This window comes from Zeus faber, assembly GCF_960531495.2.
Source record: "Zeus faber genome assembly, chromosome: 1".
Classification (NCBI taxonomy): domain Eukaryota; kingdom Metazoa; phylum Chordata; class Actinopteri; order Zeiformes; family Zeidae; genus Zeus; species Zeus faber.
The window spans coordinates 9,291,433-9,312,123 of NC_137193.1; the positions used below are offsets into that span (position 1 = coordinate 9,291,433).

The following is a 20,691-nucleotide window of genomic DNA, read 5'->3' on the forward strand; positions in this document are numbered from 1 at the left end:
TGGGTTTAGTAAGTATTGTGCATAATCTCCGGGTGCGTTGCAAGGACAATTCACTGCATAAATGTATGAACGTATTTATGTGAATGTGACAAATAAACCTTTTGAATCTTGAATCTATATTCAAGACTGAAAGGATGGAATTAAATGCAGGGACCATGCGTTGGCGGATAGGGCGCCACGGTACCATCCCCTGTTGACAATAACGTCAATGTCAATTATTTCACCTTGGTGGAACGTGATATCACAGACACAACTTCCTCTTCTTTGAATAGTGAAATACAAGGTTACTGTGAGTACAACTGGATGAAAGAGCGAGAAACAGTGTAAGTATGTGTGTCTGTGTGTGTGGTTTGATATAGAAATCAGTTTGCTGTCAATACAATTGGACTCATGAATAATTATTATTATTATTTTATATTGATGTTATTATCCTGCATTATTGATTTAAAAAATATATATATTAATGAAATGTTCTGTAGCCACATCTGGAAAAGGAAGGAATAATGTCGACCTGCTGTCTACACTGGTGCATCGACCGTATGTAACACACATGAACATGAACGCAAGATAGTAACACACACACACACACACACACACACACACACACACATACACACACACACACTCAAACGGTGGATATCAGCATCATCAATTCTACTCTGAGAGCATCCATCTTGATCTTGCATCCTCATGATGAAGCTCGGCCTGGAACGGACAGCTTCCATGCACAGTCAGCAAAAGGTCTCTCTCTCTCGCTCTCTCTCTCTCTCTCTCTCTCTCTCTCTCTCTCTGTCCCTCTCTCTCCCCTACTGTTGATTCTGTGCAGTCAGCTCCCAATCCTTCTGCAATACGCAGATGGATGATTTTTACCAAACCACCAACGGTTAACTTCTTCTGAGTAGGAGCCTTTAGTAAAAACAGGGCTCCTTCAGAAAATCATCCAGACAAAATATTTTGTCTGTGAAGCTTGGTGTAGTGTTTGGTCATCACATCCGGGCCAAATAAAAGCTTGTATTGCAAAAGCTCAAGGTGTTCATGAGCACTCCCCCAAAAGATAACAATAAAAGGTAAAAAATAAGTGCATCAATCATCCTGAATTTCTGTTTAGTTTTACTTCATGATTCAGTCTGAAGTTTCTACCCTTCTTTCTGGTCCTTATTTTCAAAACATCTTCTACAATCCAAACTTTTTGCGAGGGCAATCATTTCCAAATCCAAGAATTCAACGGTCCAATTTGATATCTGAAATTCTTCCGTACGATAATATCTTACATCGCTTCATTGGATTCATATGATGCGGATCAAAAATTGGTCAGATAAATGAAGAATAACAGGTCGTTTAAATCCAATGGCTTTATTGTGTTAGTTCTGATTACTTTATTAAATGTAAATATTTAACCATAAATATTTTAGTGCAATTTCAAATGCAATTACAAAATTGAAAATTAAAAACATTTTATTTACTAATTGTAAATGACCTCTTGCGGGTTAGGGTTGGGTTATGGTAAGGGGTAGGTACTGCAGGCCCACGCGTTGGGAAACATCGGGGGATTCGCCATTTTGTTTTCTGTTGGTGGCGCAGCATGATTTCAGCATCACATTTTCAAGCCCCGCCTACGATAACGCTGTTTGTCGCTGAGAAAAACTCTGGTCTAGTCAAGTAAACCCCGAAGCCTCCGACGCCGGACCCTGAATCGCACATTTTTAGATGTTGGCGGCGCTGGCCGTGCAGGGTCTGGAACCATGCAAGGACAAAAGGTGCTTTGTGATTTGAGAAATATTACAAAAATGAAAGGAGAAGGAAGAAAGCTCTGTGCCACCTCCACTACGTCACCGCCCCCCGCCCCATCCTCTCACTTCCACCTTCTCCCCCACGCGTCGATGCTTCCCGCCCTCCCCTCTTCTATCCCCCCGCCCGCCTCTCCATCTGCCTCTCTTGCTCACTCCCTTGTTAGACGAGCGAGCGAGAGGCCCGGGAGGGAGACGCTGGGATAATGTAAATGTTTTCAGGTGGCGAGCGGCCTAACGTCTCCCCCGCGGAGCCCGCCGCTCCAATTCGTACTCGTCCATTCCCGGTCGTTTGCCGTCGTCTGGGGCGGAGGTGTAATACCGACGAGGGCTATGACTCAAGAAAATAGGATAAAGTACTCCGAAAAACAAATAGAGTATGCCTAAACAAACAGTCGACACGACAGGACGTGCGCCGCAGAGTACGGTGCTGCCCGACAGCCAGATTGCAGCCGCAGCGTTTCGCCTGGCTCCCGCAGCTATGTCAGCCGCTATTTTATTCTGAAGTGATCAATCATCACGCTTAGCTCTTAGGGAGGAAGGGGGGAAAAAAATTATAAATATAAATCCATTACACTTCATTCACAATGACTCACAGACACGTATTGTTGAGATTACTTCTCGTGGCGGGGAGGCGTCGCGCTCGGCGGCTATGCCGTCGATTCCCCCAGAGGAGAAGAAAAAGAGGAACAAAGGGAGGGAAGAGATAGCGAGAGAGAAAGAGATGTCACCTTGATCTTTTTAATAGATCGTTCACTGGGTTTGCCAGCGCTGCCGCAGCGGCTCGTGTGATTCGCTAATAAGTCGGACGGCGCGCTGCCACTCCCAGGAAAAGCAGACTGCGTGTCTGCAGAGTGTACACAATAGGCCAATGTATGTTCTTGTCTGTACTTGTGTTCTTGTGGACTTGTGAAACGTCATCAGTCGCAGCCCATGTACTGTTTCAATTCAAAGTCCGCATCAAGCCAAGTCCAGTCCAAATGCCCGGATGTGGACTTGCTCCGCCCATTGTATCGAGGATGCATCGGTGGTGACTTGTGTGGACTTGGGACAGCCAATTATCCCAGAATGCATTTCGCACCAAGCGGTGGTTATGGCAACGGCGGAGAAAAGTCTGTACTCCCGAGTCCAACTTGCCAAGTCTGAACTGCCAAGTCCGCAAGTCCGGACTTTGCGTACTTGGTATTGAGAAACGACCAATGTTATCTGTGGAGGAACTGGCCCGTTGCACTTTGCCCTTATGCTCTCTGTGTAACCAGCGGTCTCTCTGGAAGGCAGACGGGCCTTTCAGACACTGGTTGGGCTCAAGCCGCACATCTACCAGGGGATACTGCTTGAGAGTAAAAAATACATTTTAAAAACAACATGTAGTGGTGACTGGATTCCAAATTGGAGCGTAATCATTCCACCATGAATTATATGTTTCCCACGTGGGACGAAATTATTTCAAATTGAAATCATAATATCCCAACTTGGAGCTCCATAATTCCGACCTGGAATTATTCAACTCCAACCTGGAGCTCTACCATAATTACCAAGCAATTATCTCATCAAATTATCAAATCTAGAGTTACTCCAACCTGGAGATATTCGATTCTTACGTGGAGTTACATGATTCCAATTTGGGATTATATGATTCCAACTTGGAGTTACATAACTCCAACATGCAACTTTAATATCCCACCTTGGAGCTGCATGATTCCAACATTGAGCCAAATTATTCAACCTGGAGCTCGAGGTTGGAATAAAGATTCCAACAAGCACATTTCAATCATTAGTACACATTCAACATGAGAAAACGGTTATATGATCCCAAGTCCGAGTTCTAAGATCTGGGATCACTATTGAGTTCTACAATAGCGTCTGCTGAACAGCCCTTCACCTCGCAGCATGTTTCCAGGGAGTTCCAGCCCCACGGAGAGGGCTCATTTGCAGCCAGAGGCTGAAGGTAGGGTCACACCGCCAGCGCACACACGCTGCAAAGCGACAGGAAGCAAAGCGACAGGCAGCAAGGCAACAGGCAGCAATGCATTTCAGATGGTGCTCTGCTTCATCCAGATGCAGGGGGCGGAGCTACGTCTGGTGACGAGCTCACGGCTTCACAGCAGCAAGGAAAGTTTTACAGATTTAAACTTTATGCAAGTGAGCCGCGCAGGGCACCGGGGCGGGAGCCAATAGGGGGTAGATACGCTCTCAATGGCGCTGATCCTGGGAAAATGGACGCTGGGACCACTGCATAATTGTTCATGATTAGGCCTTAAATAATACTAGATGAGAGCCACTTGACTTCACGCTGCACCCCCATCGCCGGCAGGGTGATCATAGTATAATGCAAGCATCGGGAGGAAGGTATTTGCTGTACCAGATAATCTCTCTCTCTGTCTCTCTCTTTCTCTCTCTCTCTCTATCTCTCTCTCTATCTCTCTATCTCTCTCTCTCTCTCTCTCTCTCGCTCTCTCCTCTCTCTTCAGATTCTGAAAATAGATGTTGAGAAAAATGTCATCAGCTGTCAACAATTTTTGAATTGCATCTTCTTTTTTGAAACTCACAACTGAAACTCCTGAAACTCACAACTCTTGCCCGTGACAAATCTCGGGTCAATAAGGAATCATTTGGATTGACTTCTGTTTGACCCTGTCACCCTGTGACGTCATGAGACTTCCCACGTTCACGTTCGTATTTCTTTGAACCCACTTCCAAATACTTAGGTGGTTACGTCCTGCTCCTCTCACTACCAAGGCATTGAGGGCAAGATTAACTTACATTTTTTAATGAAATAAGATATGTACAGGGATATATTTTTTCCTGTAGTATTTTCACGTTGCGTTGTGTTGCGTGCTGGCCTCCCGTCCACATAAAAACAGCCCTTTAGGTCACTGGATACAAAGCTATTGGAAAACGGCTTCCAAGGTGGAGAATTTTCAAAACTCTGCTTTCCATGTATTCGTGTGGATGAATAAAACTGAGCTGCGCAGCGCTGATGACATGACCTCACATTTTGGCATTTGCGCATGCGTCAGAAACCTACCAAGGACGGCCGACAACCGTTGTGTTGTTGGCCATGTCTGCAGTTTAAAAGTCTCTTAAACTTCAGAAATCACACCCATAAGTATTGTGTATGAATATAATGAATTATATATTGTGAGTAATTGTGCTGTGGGGATGGTGTGGTTTGAGCAGCCCCACCTGACCTGGATCTAGGGAATTAGTAGACCGGGATCAAGAGTGGCTGCATACCTGTTGCTCGTTGGTTGGTCTAACAAGTAGCAGGTAAAACCCCCCTCCCCACACCCACTCAGCAGAGAGGAGCCCTTGTCATGACCTGTGTCCATCTGCTCCGGGGCTTGTTATATCAAGCCCCCTCTCCACAATAAACTTGGGTGTTTTCTACAACCCCATCTTCAGTGTCTCTGTGCCGGAGGTCCCTGAACACACCACTTCAGGGACGTGATAGGCAAAACTGCCACAGTATTATATTCATATATTATCAATATAAAACCTTTAATGCTTGCTCCTAATGTTGGTCTGTGGTATTTGACATCAAGTTTTTTGATATATTATCGCCACCTACTGGCCTGGAGTGTGAGGGTTTTGAATCGTTTTTGTGTCCACGTGTGGACAGAGGGAGAAAATACAAATACGTATGGGCAAGGCCTTAGTCATGTGGAAATCCTTCCTATGTTTCAGTATTGCGTCAACATTCCCACCCCTTCACTGTAGTCAATTCGACCTTGTTGTTTCATCTTTTTCCAAACGCACGAGCCCCACATATCTGAACTTTATCTAATAGCTCCGAGTGGAAGCGTCCTCCATGAATAATTACTCAAAAGAACAAAAACTTGTAACCGTCTAGTGTGGACATTTAAAACCGAACACGATGCTTGTCTATATGCTTGCGATAACTGCTGAAAAAAGAGTTCATACAATGAACCACAGCGGCAGTAAAATCCTGAATCTGCCGTTGTCCTATGGAGGATTTGATTCTTTAAAGTGCAGTAATTAAACAGAGGGGGGGGTTTTAGGGAGGTAAGGCGTTACACTGGCCAAGGCACCAACCGTGGGGAAACAAGTCGAGTCTTTTAGGGATCTCAAGTGCTCAAGCACCCCTCTTTGAAGTGCAAATTAAAAAATAAATAAAAGGAGGGATTTGAATTAATTAAATTACTACAGTGAGGAAAAGAGGAGGGTAGGTGAAGAGGACAGAGGGAAAAACGGAGGAACAGGAAAAATAATGTGTAGAAAGAGCGGCCGAGGGAAGAGGAGGCCTCTCCGCTCAGAGGCAGTTTTGTAACAATACAAGAAGGGTGGGTGCGATGTGTGTGTGTGTGTGTGTGTGTGTGTGTGTGTGTGTGTGTGTGTGTGTGTGTGTGTGTGTGTGTGTGTGTGTGTGTGTGTGTGTGTGTGTGTGTGTGTGTGTGTGTGTGTGTGTGTGTGTAGGATTTTTGTTGGGGCTAATGGGTCAGGAGCGGGTCGTCTAGTAATGGGAAGTAATATAGCAGTCCTGGTAGCATACTGAAGTGTTCTTGAGCAAGACACTAAACCCCAAAGGGCTCCAGATAAGCCTTGCATGGTTGCCTCCGTCGGTGTTTGAATAAGTTGTCAGTCTCTTTGGACAAAAGAAACTTGCTAAATTACGTGCTGTTTTTGTAATGAAGCAGCTTTACTGGTTAACTATTTTCATGAATGGGCCCAAAACATCATCGCCTAGCATTTGGCCACACACAGGATTCCAGATTTAAAATAACAGCGTAAAGAAGCCGCCCGTTTCCTAAGGAGCCTTAATGTCCATAACGATCACAAGGGACTAACACGTTGAGAAATGGAGCGTACCTTGCGGAGCCAGTTCCGTCAGACAACTCGACGGCGCTACACGCGCCCACGCCCATTATGGGAAGGCCGATTCAAGCAGCCAATCCCTCCTGCCCTAGCTGCTTTGCTGCACTCCCTCCACCTCCCCTGCTCTAGTCTTCCATCGAATGGGAGGAATCAAGCTCATCGCTCCAATATGTCTAACTCACTCATGCTGGGGTCAAGCTGGGGCCACAGCGTGAAGCCAAGTCGCTCTCATCTCTTCGCCAGGTCTCTGTGCCCCTGGCCTTTTTGGGCATGTCGGCTCAAAATAGACTGTTGTGGGTGCGGAAAATATTTAAAACCACTCCCTTTCCATATTTAATATACATTATATAGATAGATAGTGCCCTGTGTACAAAATAAACGACATTTTGAAAAATTTACTTCACGAGTCTTGCCAGCGGTCCCTTGAAATAAAGAATTGTCCTTGTTGGAGAAGGATAAAATGATGTGTTTGTTATTTTATGAATAGTTTGAGGGACTTTCATAGAAATATAGCCTAATCATGAACAATGATGCTGTGGTCCAGGCGTCCGTTTTCCAAGGATCAGCGCCATCCAGAGCGTATCTACCCTCCAATTGGCCTCTATCACCCGTCGCCACACACAAAACACCATTTGTTCATGATCCTGAGATGGGGGTTGTTAAAAGGAAGTTTCTTTGAAGTGCCTGATCCTCATTAAGACCGGATCTGCAGCCGCAACTGCATTTCCCTGAGCTTTCTTTAAATGTAGTAAATGTTTCCCTTTGTGTCTTTTCCTGAGAAATCTGGATCATCTCCCGGATTAACTGTTCACACCCTATCTACAGTACGGTTGGCCAGATGACTTTATTTCCCGACAAAGTCTTTCATCCACTATACTGTAAGGTGGAGTTCCAGAGTTGCCCTCGCTCCACTTGATTCGCCCCCGACCGATGATTCATTGCATTCAGTGCACACAGAGCTGACTTGTCCGTCAAGTTCAAATAACCTCGGGAAGGGTGAAAATTACAGGACAGCATTCTCAGGCTTTGTTTTGGTTTGAGACATTCGGTTTGAGAATGAAACCTGTTTTCACAGACGTCTTTCGGAAGAACATAATCACCCAGCCAACCCTCCACCCACGAGCTTCTTCTGCTCCACCGCAATTCCCTGCCCTTCCGAGACCCAGCATGTTTTCAAGCTGACCCTCGCTTGTGGAATTGTCTCCTCTGCAAACTGAAGGCATCACACCATTGATCTGATTTTTCAAAAGGACTTGGAGACGTTCTTTCGTTCAGAATGACCTTTAGTCGAAAAGAGCGATGGGTGGACAAAGACGCCAGAAGATTCAAAGATTCAAAGATTCAAAATATTCATTGCACGGTGCACAGCAGAAGCAGAGCCTACCTCTGCAGTGCCTTTATCTTGTCAGCAGTGATCCCTCTCAGTAGCGCCTCCAGCATGTCGGAGCTGTCTGACGGAGGAACCGCTGGTCTGACAGCGGGCGCATGAGCGAACCGGCCAATCAGGAAGCCCAGGAAAAAGAGGCCCAACCCAGCGAGCAGGTACCTGGAGAAAAAACAAAACAAAACAACAAAATAAATAAGTGTGTGCATTTGTTGGGGAGCTACTATGTTAACATTGAACGGACTGTAATCACATACAATGGTTATGAAAATGATTCCATAAAACCTCCCGTCAAACAATCGGTAAGGTTGTCTTGGTTTTACATGTTTTACCTCTTATTTTCACATCTATGCACCTCATGAAATTCTCGACAGGCCGTGAATTTTTTTTTTAACAAAAAATGTGGTGTTTCATCTAATAATTTTCCAGGAATTAGGCTAATAAAATACCGCCGACTTTCAGTTTGGAAGTTTCTTTTTTTCTTTTTTTTAGGTATGGATTTATTTTTAATCTAATTAGGCTTATAAAATACCCCAGACATTCAGGTTTGGGGTTTCTGCCTCTGAGACAAAAGCTGAGCCAACAGATTTTTGTCTAACAAATTAATTTACTCCTGTAACCTCACTGCTACATCACAGTAATGGAGCCATCTGAAATAAATGACCATGCCTCAAGCCAATCAGAATTGAGCATTCACAAAGGCCATGGTTCATGAGAGTGTATCTACATCAGGAGCCTGCGTTTCGTGCTTCACCTGATGAGGACACAGTGGGGTCTTCGCTGGCCCTTGTGACCTGGCGCCCTGGTGAAGTGGGAGATGTAGTTGGGGTCTTCTTGCAGACGCTCAAAGCGTCCGTGAGGAGAGACTGAGACCGAGGGCTGGATGGGCTCCATCAGCTCAGGGTCTGGGCCAGGGTCCGTGCATCCTTTGGGAAATAGAATCGTAGTTTAGGAATGCTGGATTAACAGTACGTGGTCTCATTGAAATCCCGGTCCTGAGAGGTAAATAAAACAGCAAACCACAAACAAAACCGTAATGCTTCATTTTCAGGGTCCGCCGTTGACTTAGATTAAGGGGTCGATAATGGACTGGTAACTTCTCCCAAGAAATATCTTTGAAAGAGCCGCTCAATAATTCACTCGTTAATTGTAATCCCCAGAAACTGTGAGATTTTAGCATGGCTGGAGAGCACTGCAGCTCCCACGTCCATCAAATATTGCAGTTCCTTTTATGGCCAATGGGCGGGTCTCAAACTACAGGCCCGGGCCACATCTGGCCCGTGAGACCATTTAACGCGGCCCGCTACAAGGTGATAATATATTGATAAATCTGGCCCACAAGTATTTTCTTCAAATAACAATGCTTAGTTAATCCACGCAAATATACTTGATGTTTTGAAAAGAATTAAATTAAATATATCATAAGGGAGCAATTTCTAACAGGGTTACGAGGCAATTCACTAATGTGTGGGAGGAAACAAACAGACAAATAAATAAATAAATAACAACAGGCGATGGGAGAAAAATGGGGTTTCATAAAGAACTCACTGCGATCAGAAAGAGAGGCCCGAGAATAACGGTAGGAGATATGGTACCTCCCCGCCTCAGCAATATATGACAATAAAGGAACATCAATAAACCAACTTGTCTACATGGGGCCGGTACCTATTTTTGCAAGCTAGACCACATCTTTATGTTGCTTCACATAGGGCAGTTTACCTTCATGTTATTACACATGAACATTAATTATTAGTTAATTCAGCTATAAGTGTATAGCTGGACAAACAATCAAAATGTATTCGTAAAGAAGAGACAGGCATTGGGCTTGATCCAGGGGATGGAACTTGGATCGGCACCAACCCTACCAGGCCTCTGGTGCTCGGCGTTCTGCAGCTGCATGCGGTCCAGGCCCTGCTTGTCTCCCTGGAGCTCCTCCTCCTTGTCCAGCTCCCAATCCACGCCGAGCTCGGCGGCACACTGCAGCACCTCGCCCACCAGCGGGCCACCCTGGCCATCGCCCACCTTCCTGTACGCCATCATGTCGCCTGGAGAGACACACACACAAAGACCAATGAAGAGAGATATTTGTAAGGATAATGGCATAAATCTGTACATAAATGTAGACACAGACACTGAATCGTACACCTTGCTGGGATGTATAGGGTTCCATAAAAATAATAGGGGAGGGGTCCCAATATGTAAGTACAAGTAAGTATGCAAATATATGATATATACGCTGATATCTGAAATCATGAATCCCATATAATAATCCATATCTGGTACATTAAATCAATGCACATGGTCATTTCCGGAACAATATCTCTTCAAATGAAACTTGGCGAAATATGTCTTACCTAGTAACGATTTTAAGTCAAATCTTCTACCGACGCGAATTACGGTTTTCAGAGTCCCCTTGAACGGAGCATCACTTCCGTCACTAATTGCAGTTTTCTGAGTTCCTCTGAACGCAGCATCCTTTTCTGCTTTGGAGCGCTTTCAAGAGCCGTGTCCGCATTTTCTAACGTAATACCAGAGAACGAGTCTACGCAAATGGCATCGTTCTCTCTCTCATGAAAAAAAATAAAAAATAACTCTTCACATTGGGACGATTCACACGTCACTCAAATTGATATGGAACAAAAGCAGCATTGGCCGACAAGCGAGTTGTTTGCGTCCCTGAAAGTAGCTTAAAGCCCCATGACCAAACTCCCAAACTCTCAATAAAATGACATCATCGCCTGGTTTCCTTGTATTTTTTATGTTCGCTATGACTAATGATTATGTTTCATGCACAAACGTAAGAAATTAATGAATTAATTAGTGCACGTAAGCAATTGTGTATCTACAGCATTTTTTTCATATCGTATCCTATCATGTTGAAATGGAGAGCGAAAAGGTGTCTGTGTAGGGGTAGTGTTAGTGGTGGGATAGGGATAGGGTCAGGAGAATCAACGGGTGTTTTTGTGTACGTGTTTCCCAATAACTCAAGCTCTGGGTTCACAACAGCTCTTCCAAGAGCATCATGAAAACTGTTTCCGTGCCTTAGATTGCAGGCGCACAGGCCAGGTGCGTGCGCACCCATGTGTGTTTCCGAGTGAGGGGTTCGGTTCGAATTCAAAACTCTCGGCAGGTCCGTCGTGAAATTTAACCGTCCCTTTTTACGTGTTCCATCATCAAAACCCCCCGCACCCCTCCTCCTCCCTGCATGGGCAAACGAACCGCCCGATCGACAGAACAACAAACTGAAGAAAAGTCAAACCAACGCACGGTGAGATAAAGCCCATACGGCCCCCCCAAAAACTGCTGTCAAATTGAAGAGGGGGTTTCTTTTGGGAAGGCTCTAACAGACAATTATTAAAGTAGCATCAATCAAGATGCAGATTCGACACACACGCTCACACACACACACACACACACAGCACTCATGAAGTGTTTGATCATTCCTGTCTCTTTGTGAGTGCCAGATGGCTCTCTGATCACCACGTTGTCCTCCCAGAGTCATCCAAGGGGGCTGATCAGCAAACGCCGTCAGAAGCAGGACTCTCCTCCTTCCTCTATGTCGAGTGAGGGGACGGTCGAGGGGAGGAGGCCTCAGAAGAGAATTGAGAGTTGAGAATAGATTGGATTGTGTGTCCAAAACAGAAAGTAAAACGAGATCAGATTCACCGCTCAAAGGTTCGACGTCCAGGTTGGTTGCGCGGTTGGTGACAGCTGGTTTTGAGAGGCCAACGTGCGGCCAATTTCCCGCTCAAAAGTCCAGCTCTTTCCCCTCAAAAACGCCTCCAAATGGGGAGATCTGATTAGTGACTGAACCTCACCCAGTTTGGAATCACCGCGGTAACCAGCTCGGAAGGAAGCTACCAACACCAGTCAGCGCGGGGGTCCGTGACAGGGAGAGTTAGGTGAACATTTTGACCGATCGGGAGGCGTTTGTTACAGGTTGTAGCCATAGCCAAAATGCCATAGCCAGTCTGCTGAATGAAGTCAGAAATCAAAAATGTGTTGTGTGGCCTCGATGCATTCTGGTGTCATAGAAAAACATTTAATAGATCAGTATGAAATGTGGGGAAAAAAAGTCATTTTTATTTGACCCCATAACAGTTCCGTCAACAACAGTTTCTGCCCTGTTAGAATCATCTCTGACCCACAAAAGCCGAGACCGTCAGACAAACCGTGAAGCCAGAGAATACTGATGATTGTATTTCTCGATTCTAACTTTATTATAATTTCAGTTAGGATAACTTCTGGGCTGTACTGGGTCAGGTTTTTTTGGGGCTATTTTTGGGGCTATTCATTCATTATTCATTTTGTTATTCGCTCTCCCTTATTAATCCCTTTTTATTGGGGTGAAGAACTCACGCAACTTTGCCCGGGGCAGCAAAAAAGGGTAAAGCCCAATCTGGGTGGGTGATGGAGAAAATTGTAAGGGGAGGGGGACAGGAGAGAGAAAGAGAAAGAGAGAACCGGTGGAGGGGAATGGACAAAAAAGGGGAAAGAGAGGGAGAGGCAGAAGCAGATGCATGGAAAGAGAAAGTGGACAGATGTGCGCATGCATAAAGGCACCCACTTTGAGCTCAGAGGGGAAACGGAGGGAATGAAAGTATAGGGCCTTGGCGAACGAGGAGAGGAAGTGAGAGAGTGAGGGGAGAGGCCCGGGATTTCCGAGGCATCAATCTTCGATGCTCCACCACACTTCCATTACTCCGAGCTTCAATGCAGATGAAGGATCCTTCGCGTTAAAAATGGAACAAAAGTTTGCTCGGCGGCTGACCTCGGGAGTTATGGACGTGGAAGGCTTGCCGGCACGCACAAACATTAACCTTATTCAGAGCGAATGAAGTGCTTTTTCAAAAAAAAAAAGAGACATAACCACAAATGCGTTGTTTTCCAAACAGTGTATTTAAAAGGACTTTCTACTACAGCGGCGGCAGTGCGCACACTAACAAGACCGTAACTCCATCACACACACACACACACACACACACACGCACACTCTAAAAGTGTGCTTATGTCACAAAGCTAAATGCTCAATGACATAAAAGAAAGATACTATGGCATAGACAGGTTCATACAAGTCGACCCTAATGAGAGGCCATTTGACACAGTCCTTGCAGTTTGTTTTGGGCCGTTCCGTTGCCTCTCGTTGCTTCATGCTGCCATGCGCTCAGAGCTTCTCAGAGGCGCTCAGAGGATTGCATCTTCCCTCTGCTCGCTCCCCTTATTCTTTCTTCATGCCTTTCTCTCTCCCCTTTTCCTCTGCTCACGCTGCACGAGAGTAGTTTACGGCTCCGCCGGTTGTTCCCGTCCTCGCTTTCCTACCACCCACCGCATTGTTGGTGTTCCTCCCTGCCTCGTACCCTTGCTGCCTTCATCCCTCAACCAACCATCTGTCTGCCCTTTCATCAACACTTTACTCTTAATCCGGCAGAGAGATTTTGGAGGCAGCGGTGAGTGTGAGACGATGGAAAGTAGACGTACTTTATTGATTCCCACGGGGGAAATTGCCCGCTGCATTTAACCCTTTGAACGCATGCGACTATTTAGCAGCAGCCAAAGCACAAGGCCCAGAAAACCAACTCCGGTTCTAGAACCAATGCCTTGGTCAAGGGCATCAGCGGCAGTGTGTACCTGGACCAAGGGGCGTGGTTAAGCCACAGCCGCAGATGGCAGCATGCCTTCCTTCTCTGTGACAGCACAGCTGCCCTGAGTCGGCCTAATCGGTGCCCGCGCGGTGCTGATTGGTTTGATCCAGGGCAGGGAGCTCTCTTAATGTTTGTCTGTCTTGCAGAGCAGATCGGCGCTTGGACTTGTCAGCCGACCAGGAGCCAGGGCGGAACACCATTTTCTCCTATGAGCCTTTTTGTTCAGTGTTTAATAAAAACCTCCATCGCCATGTCGGTAACCCTTGGCACGAAAGACTCCGTCTGCCTCCTGTGGGCAGAGACTCCCACAATGACATTCATGTCTTTCAGGGCGGGTGGGAACCGGAGCACCCGGAGTAAGGCCCCCATCGGGTTCAAACCCAGAACCCTCTTGCTTTAGGGTAACAGTGCCAAACACTCATCCAAAGACACCGAAGATAATGTAGCAATGGCAATGCGGTCATTGGTCCTGGAAGTTAGTGCCTACCTCCTAGATATATGTCGGGCTCACAAAATAAGAGTTCCCAGACTGATAGATTGTTGTTTACCTGCTTGTTTGTCATGGTGGTCATGTTAAGGGTAAAGGGGGGGGGGGGGTGATTTATTGAAAAACAGACTGAAAAAAACGGGTGACATAGTATCTAGCTTGAGGTCCATGAATTCCACCCAGGGACCACAGGTGAGCTTGTAGCTCTATCTGGTGCAACCTATATGTTGTGCATTCATCCACCTACAAGTTAACAGCCAAATAAATCACAGATGAACAAATAAATAACTAATGGAAGGCAAGAGTGGGGATGAGATCGCGTGCTGTGAGTTCAGGTGATACACAGGGAGTCTCTAGATAAAAACAAACAATAAGTACATAGCACAGTGGCTTGTTTGGTTGTGCCCTAACACCCAAAAGATAAATTAATCAAAAGACAAAGCTCCCTCATCTACAATGTGGTGCATCGGTCACACAAGTAACTATAGAGGCTGAATGATAAATGTTGTTAAGTATGCTATAGTGTATTATATTATAAGCCAATAGACAGAAAAAACAGCTCAGCATAAAGGAGCTTTAATAGACTCATATCATTATCAACTTCAGTACAGTTCTCTGCTAAATACTGATTTTAAAAACAATGCAAAGATCCCTATTAGCTGACAGGCAAACGTTTTTCCCACAACGTTTTAACAAACAACCCTCAATGACGGTCTTTTGCTGGTTTTATTCTAGCTGCTCCTCAGATTAATTACTTGCCATGTCTCATTAGATGCCGCAGACAGTGGAAGCCTGTGGCCGAAGTGTCAAAACTCTTTCAATTTCTCTTTTAATAAATAATGAGAAGTAGGAGAAAGACGACAAAGAGAGACAGAGACAGAGAGTCTGGTTCCATCGTTAACAGATGAGTGGGTCTCTGATTTCTTAGGGAGTCATGGCCTTGTAATGGTCAAGGAAATGGTGGGTCAGGAGGGATTAATGGGCGTCATTGCTTATTAAGGATGAAAGCTGGAGTGCCAGGTCACTATAATTGCACAGTATAATTTATATGAAGAGCATATTACCTCTCTCTCTCTCTATCTCTCTGTATATATATATATGTATATATATATATATATATATATATATAGATAGATATATACACCCTTCAAACCTGAGACAGCTGGAGCAGTTTGCTCAGGAAGAGTGGGCCAAACCACCTGTTGACAGGTGCAGAAGACATATGGAGAGCTACAGACATCACTTATTGCAGTGATTGCCTCGAAAGGTTGTGCAACAAAATATTAGGTTAAGGGTCCCTACATTTTTGTCCAGGCCATTTTCACTTGTTTCATTACGTAAAATATTCTGTTGAATCAAAAATCAAAAGCAAAGTCTGTTTTCTATTAAATATGGAATAAACAATGATGGATGCCAATTTCTTTTGTGAGTTTCAAATTATTTCAGAGAAAATGTGAGTTGTTCTTTTATCGTTTAAGGATAACAACTAATTTGTCCGCGTCTGTCTATATGAAAACAAATGCAGTTTTCCAAAGACATCGTCAGCCTATTCATCTAACCTGGAGGGAATGTTCTCTGGTCAGGCTCTTGGTTTTGATGTTTACTAATTCCTTTTTAGTTTAACTATCAGTAAATATTTTACCACTGGCCCATCATTTTCCTTCCCTCCATCAATATTTTATGATTATGAAAACAAGATGTAAATTTTTGGCACAAGTCTCAAACAAAGTCCAAAAGCAGATGAAAGTTTCTATATTTGCTTGGTGAATATCCAAATTGACAATTGTATTGTATTGTATGTTTATGATGTTAAAGTGAAAAGTTTTTATTTTGCCATAATGCACTAACAACATGAGTACTTATCATATTGCAAAAATAAATGGCTGATTCTGATTCCTTACAGCATCTCGCACTTGTATCCGGCTAAATTTAGAAACAGGTTCTCAGGCACTTAAATTTGAGGTTGATCTAATGGTCGACGTATGCTTTGATTATTTCTAGCCTCTCATGTAAGTTGCACAAAACAGTCTGCTAAATGAATATATGTCAATGTATTTTAAACAATGAATCACCAACTGTTACATCTACTAAACTTTAGTTCAGTGCATACTGTATACATAGTCATAACAGAAAACTCAAACGTAAAGGAAATATAAAGAAAGACCAGGGGAACATGTCCAGGATGTGTCTAACAGGGAGTGGCTGGTTGTTGTGCCATTTTGCAAATGCCAGATCTGGATTGTAGGTAGAGTCGAAAGTGTGCGGCTCCTTCGGATCGTATAGGAGCGTCACCTCAGCAGTAGAGGCCCAGTCTACCAGGAAGTCACCATCAGTGTTGGAGCTACTGTAGCCCCATTCTGTATGATGGCTATTGAAGTCTCCAGTGTACACGGCAGGGGCTGGGAAATCTGGCAGCAACGATGGGGTCAGTCTACTTAGAGGTGGCTTGTAGATGTTGACGATGGTAGTGTCTTGCACTTTCGTTGTGATACATTCTACCTCTGCACTTTCTGGGGATTCTCCTAAGGCTGACCAGGCCATATGATAGCCATGATACAGCCTCTAGTGGCTGTTTCCAGGAGAATTATTAACCCCACCAAGTAACTGGGGGAAAAACCAAACTAAAAATTCTAAATACACGTTCAATACATTTTTCCCTCAAGTGTTTAATATGCTTTCACCAAGTTCCCTAGACGTTAATATCCCCGCCATCATTCATGGTCAGGAATAGTTGATCGTCAGCAACAAACAGTTCAGACACACGTTGGCCGTTTCTCAATACCAAGTACGCAAAGTCCGGATTGCGGACTTCGTAGTTCAGACTTGGCAAGTTCGACTCGGGAGTACAGACTCCCGGGGACGGGAGGACGCAGGACGGTCATTCTGAGAAATGCATTCTGGGATACTTGGCTGTCCCAAGTCCACACAAGTCCCCACCGATGCATCCTCGATAAAATGGGCGCAGCAAGTCCACATCCGTGCATTTGGACTGGACTTGGCTTGATGCGGACTTTGAATTGAAACAGTACTTGGGCTGCGACTGATGACGTTTCACAAGTCCACAAGAACACAAGTACAGACAAGAACGCACATTGAGAAAGGGCCACTATAAGCCACTACAATGATGGATGTTGAAAAGGTGCAGTTGAAGTAGGGCGTATCTATGTATGGAGGATGGGTCTTGGAGGGCCGCTGGTGGGGTCTCGGGCGATGGAGTTCTGACGCTGGTGGTGATGGAGACTACGCTGTAGCTGTCCTTCTGGAGGATCAAGCTGCTACTGAGGGGAGATGGAATGGAGGTGGGAGTGCTTCAGCATGGCATCTGAAATGACAAAAGGAGAGGGGAGCAAGCAGCCTTACAAAAATTGGCAGTGAGCCATGGGATTTGCTCCTCCTAGGATGTGGCTGGATCTTAGTGGTTGGCTGCATGCCGGCGCTGACGAATGCCACCTGCTGTGAATTAGTAGGTAGTTTCCCTGACTGAACTTACGCTAAATCTCCATTTCAATCAGGAGAGACTAGTTGATGAATGCAAGACATTCACTTGACAATAAATACCGACTGAGAATGTTCTAGCAATAGGACGCCATAATGCTGCGGAGCTTGTTCATAAAATAATTTAAATACATACATGTATATGTATGGAGGATGGATCTCGGAGGGACGTGGAGAGGTCTCCCCCCCAAAATGTGTTCGTTCTAACTGATTCGAACTACCGTGTTGAGGAGAATTCCCAGCCCATGAGACGGGAAAATAATTAGTCAGTGCTGCTGGTGCTCTGCTGCATATGCTGGGAATGCTGCTGACAAGCTCTGATGGTGGGGCTAGTAACTAGCTGATGCTAGCTGCTGACGGGCACCTACTGCTTGCAAGCATCGCTGGTGCAGCTGGCGAGCTGTAGGAGGCGCTGTTGGCCCTGTAAGAAGCGATGCCGGCAAGCAGAAAGTGGAGTTGATGGTGTAAGATATGGAGCTGGCGAGCTCTGGTGGCATGGGACCAGTCAATGTGCTGCTACCGGGCAATAGGAGGCGCTGCTGGCAAGCAGTTAAGGAGCTGCTGACTGGCGTTTAAAAGCCCAGCTGACGAGCCGAAGAGCGGAGCTGGGGAGCACTGCAGTCTGGGGTTAAATAATGCGCCGCAGTCGAGTAGTAAAATGTATTGCTGTTGAACAGTAATGTGCTGCTGATGGGGTGGGCAGCATGGTTGTGAGCTCAGGGAAGTGGTATTAGACGTAAGGACACCAGAATGGAGGCTGGAAAATGCATGAAAGGAGGACAGCTACACGTCGAGGAATCTGAGACTATTATGAGATTGCTGTAGAATTGGCACCAGCTATGTGCATGGCTTACCCTTTATTAGGGAAGTTGAGACTTTCGAGCGCTGAGTATATCGGCCTGTTGGAATCAACTGTAGGAGGAATACATAGATGATGACCATCTACCCGACAAATGCCACCTGCTGTGAATTAGTGGGTAGTTTTCCTGACTAAATGTACGCTTAACCTCTATTTCAATCCGGAGAATATAGTTGATGAATGCAAGACATTTATTTGACAATAAATACTGACGGACAGGAGGAATACATAGATAATGACCATCTAGCCAGTTGTATGAGGGCCGAAGATGAGATTCTTTGCATCGCAGCTGAGGTAGACACCCAAAATTCTGAATGGATGTCCTGAGTGCCATATAGGGGCAGGAGAATTGATGCAGACAATGGAGCAAGCACCCTGGAATTTTGAATGCTTGAAGGCTGTAATGGTTGGCGTGAAAAGATAAGGTCTGAAAGGAATATCTTTGTTGGGATCAAATGAGTAGGAGGGAGTGGTTAAATCGCCTGGTCTGAGAAAGACATAAAACCAATAGTTAAACACAATCTAGGGGAACATCTATAAGAGGAGCGGACATACCCGAGCGAATGCATTTTAACATTTGGTGCAGAATAAGCAGGGTAATTCGTAGCCTGCGATCAGTCGAGGGAGGAGAGGCTTTAGTGATGCCTTTAAGCAGTAACTTCATTGCTGGATGAGAGAATATGCTGGGGCAAGCTGGGTTGGAGCATCTAGCGTGAACTGCAAACCCACTATTAAACCTTTAATATAGGGATTTAAAATTACTGGTATCCATTGAGTGAATTATGAAAGCACAAAAACGGAACGGTAATTATAGCCACAGGCTCATGAGGCATTCTAACGGCAATACAGAATGATGCGGACATCTTCCAGGAGAAATTGTAAGACTGAAATGAAGACTCTGCTCAGCCCTTGCTCTTCTAGGTTGTTGTTGTCTGAAGTTTAACCATGGGACTTTAGATTAGGATAGGACTAGAGCTGAGAATGGAGAAATGACTGAAGGCATGAGGCTGGATTCCAGGCACAGATTCTTGAAATTCTGTAATTTAAAGCTAGATAGAAATTCAGTGATGGTGTTTAGGTGCCCGGGAACGTGGCAAGCTGTGAGAATGAAATTGTGCATGACTTAACCAGGTTAGGCGTCTCATGAACAGCATGATGTTTTTTGAGCAGTAATTGCTCGTTAATGACATCGACTATGGCGGTATTTTCTCACAGAACCGCTATGCACTTGAGTTGCCAAAGATGTCTCCGGAGAAGACAAGCTACTACGATAGGGTAAATTTAAAAAAAACTCAAGGTGGAAAATCTCAGGAAGCCATTTATTTACGAAGTACTGGCCTTGGTAATCCTCCAACACCCACATTGGCTGTATCTGTGAACAACTGGATCGAGTCTGCCGACTCCAGTATTTCACTGTAAAAAGAAAGGAGGTGCAATTTCAGTTGTCAAGTAACCTGAACCAGACACTGAGGTCTGAAGAACAAGCCTTTGTTGAGAGTGATGGTCATGTAGATTTGGGACTGAGGATGGCAGGTGTAGCCGCCGGGATATGAATGACCAGTCCTGGGGGAATGACACACATTGCCAAATTTAGATGACCGAGCAATGAAACCAGGTTTTGTTTGGTTATTGATTTGGCTGTGACAAGAACTGGAAATTTGGCGGATACTTTCCAATTACTCAATAGGGAGAGAGGCTGCCATGTTGCTGCAGTCCACCAGAATAGCCAGGAATTCTAATGAGGTGGCTGGGCCGAATGTTTTCTCCTTTGATAAGGGGATGCCCACATGTTGGAAAGTAGGTTTCAGTTCGAACGAAGATCGATAACCAGAAAGTTGTCTAGAAGGTGGACAACAAATGGCAAACCACCTCGTTCAGCAGAATCCAGCAGAGTGTTTCTGACAGCATAATAAAATTAGGCAGGCTGCTTTTACACCTACATGTTAACCTCACTGCAAAGCACAGCTTTTTGTCCATTTCAAGCTGAAAGCGACCATCGCAAAAATCAACTAATTTATATACAAAAAGAATGTTTGATCCTGAACCTCCAACTGCTCATGGGTTACAGATGTTTATCCCCAGGTACACAAAAAACACATCTTTCACAGACATCTTTTTCCTGGAGGATATGTGAGCGTAGACGAGTGGAAATGTTTGCCTGGAATGGGCATGTAGGGTGTGGTTGAACTTGGGAGTGTGGA

General features: G+C 45.0%; 1 protein-coding gene across 1 annotated transcript in view; it reads right to left on the reverse strand.

Annotated features, from left to right (window-relative positions):
- naaladl2 (N-acetylated alpha-linked acidic dipeptidase like 2) overlaps nucleotides 1-10,044 on the reverse strand; it is a gene marked incomplete at both ends in the record, with an annotated part of 245,690 nt that extends 235,646 nt beyond the window's left edge. Inside the window, 3 exons of the mRNA XM_080004472.1 lie at nucleotides 8,008-8,169; nucleotides 8,762-8,933; nucleotides 9,873-10,044. Coding sequence (XP_079860598.1) covers nucleotides 8,008-8,169; nucleotides 8,762-8,933; nucleotides 9,873-10,044 — 506 coding nt within the window. The remainder of the gene's footprint in view (nucleotides 1-8,007; nucleotides 8,170-8,761; nucleotides 8,934-9,872) is intronic.
- Between the last annotated feature and the right edge of the window lie 10,647 nt (nucleotides 10,045-20,691).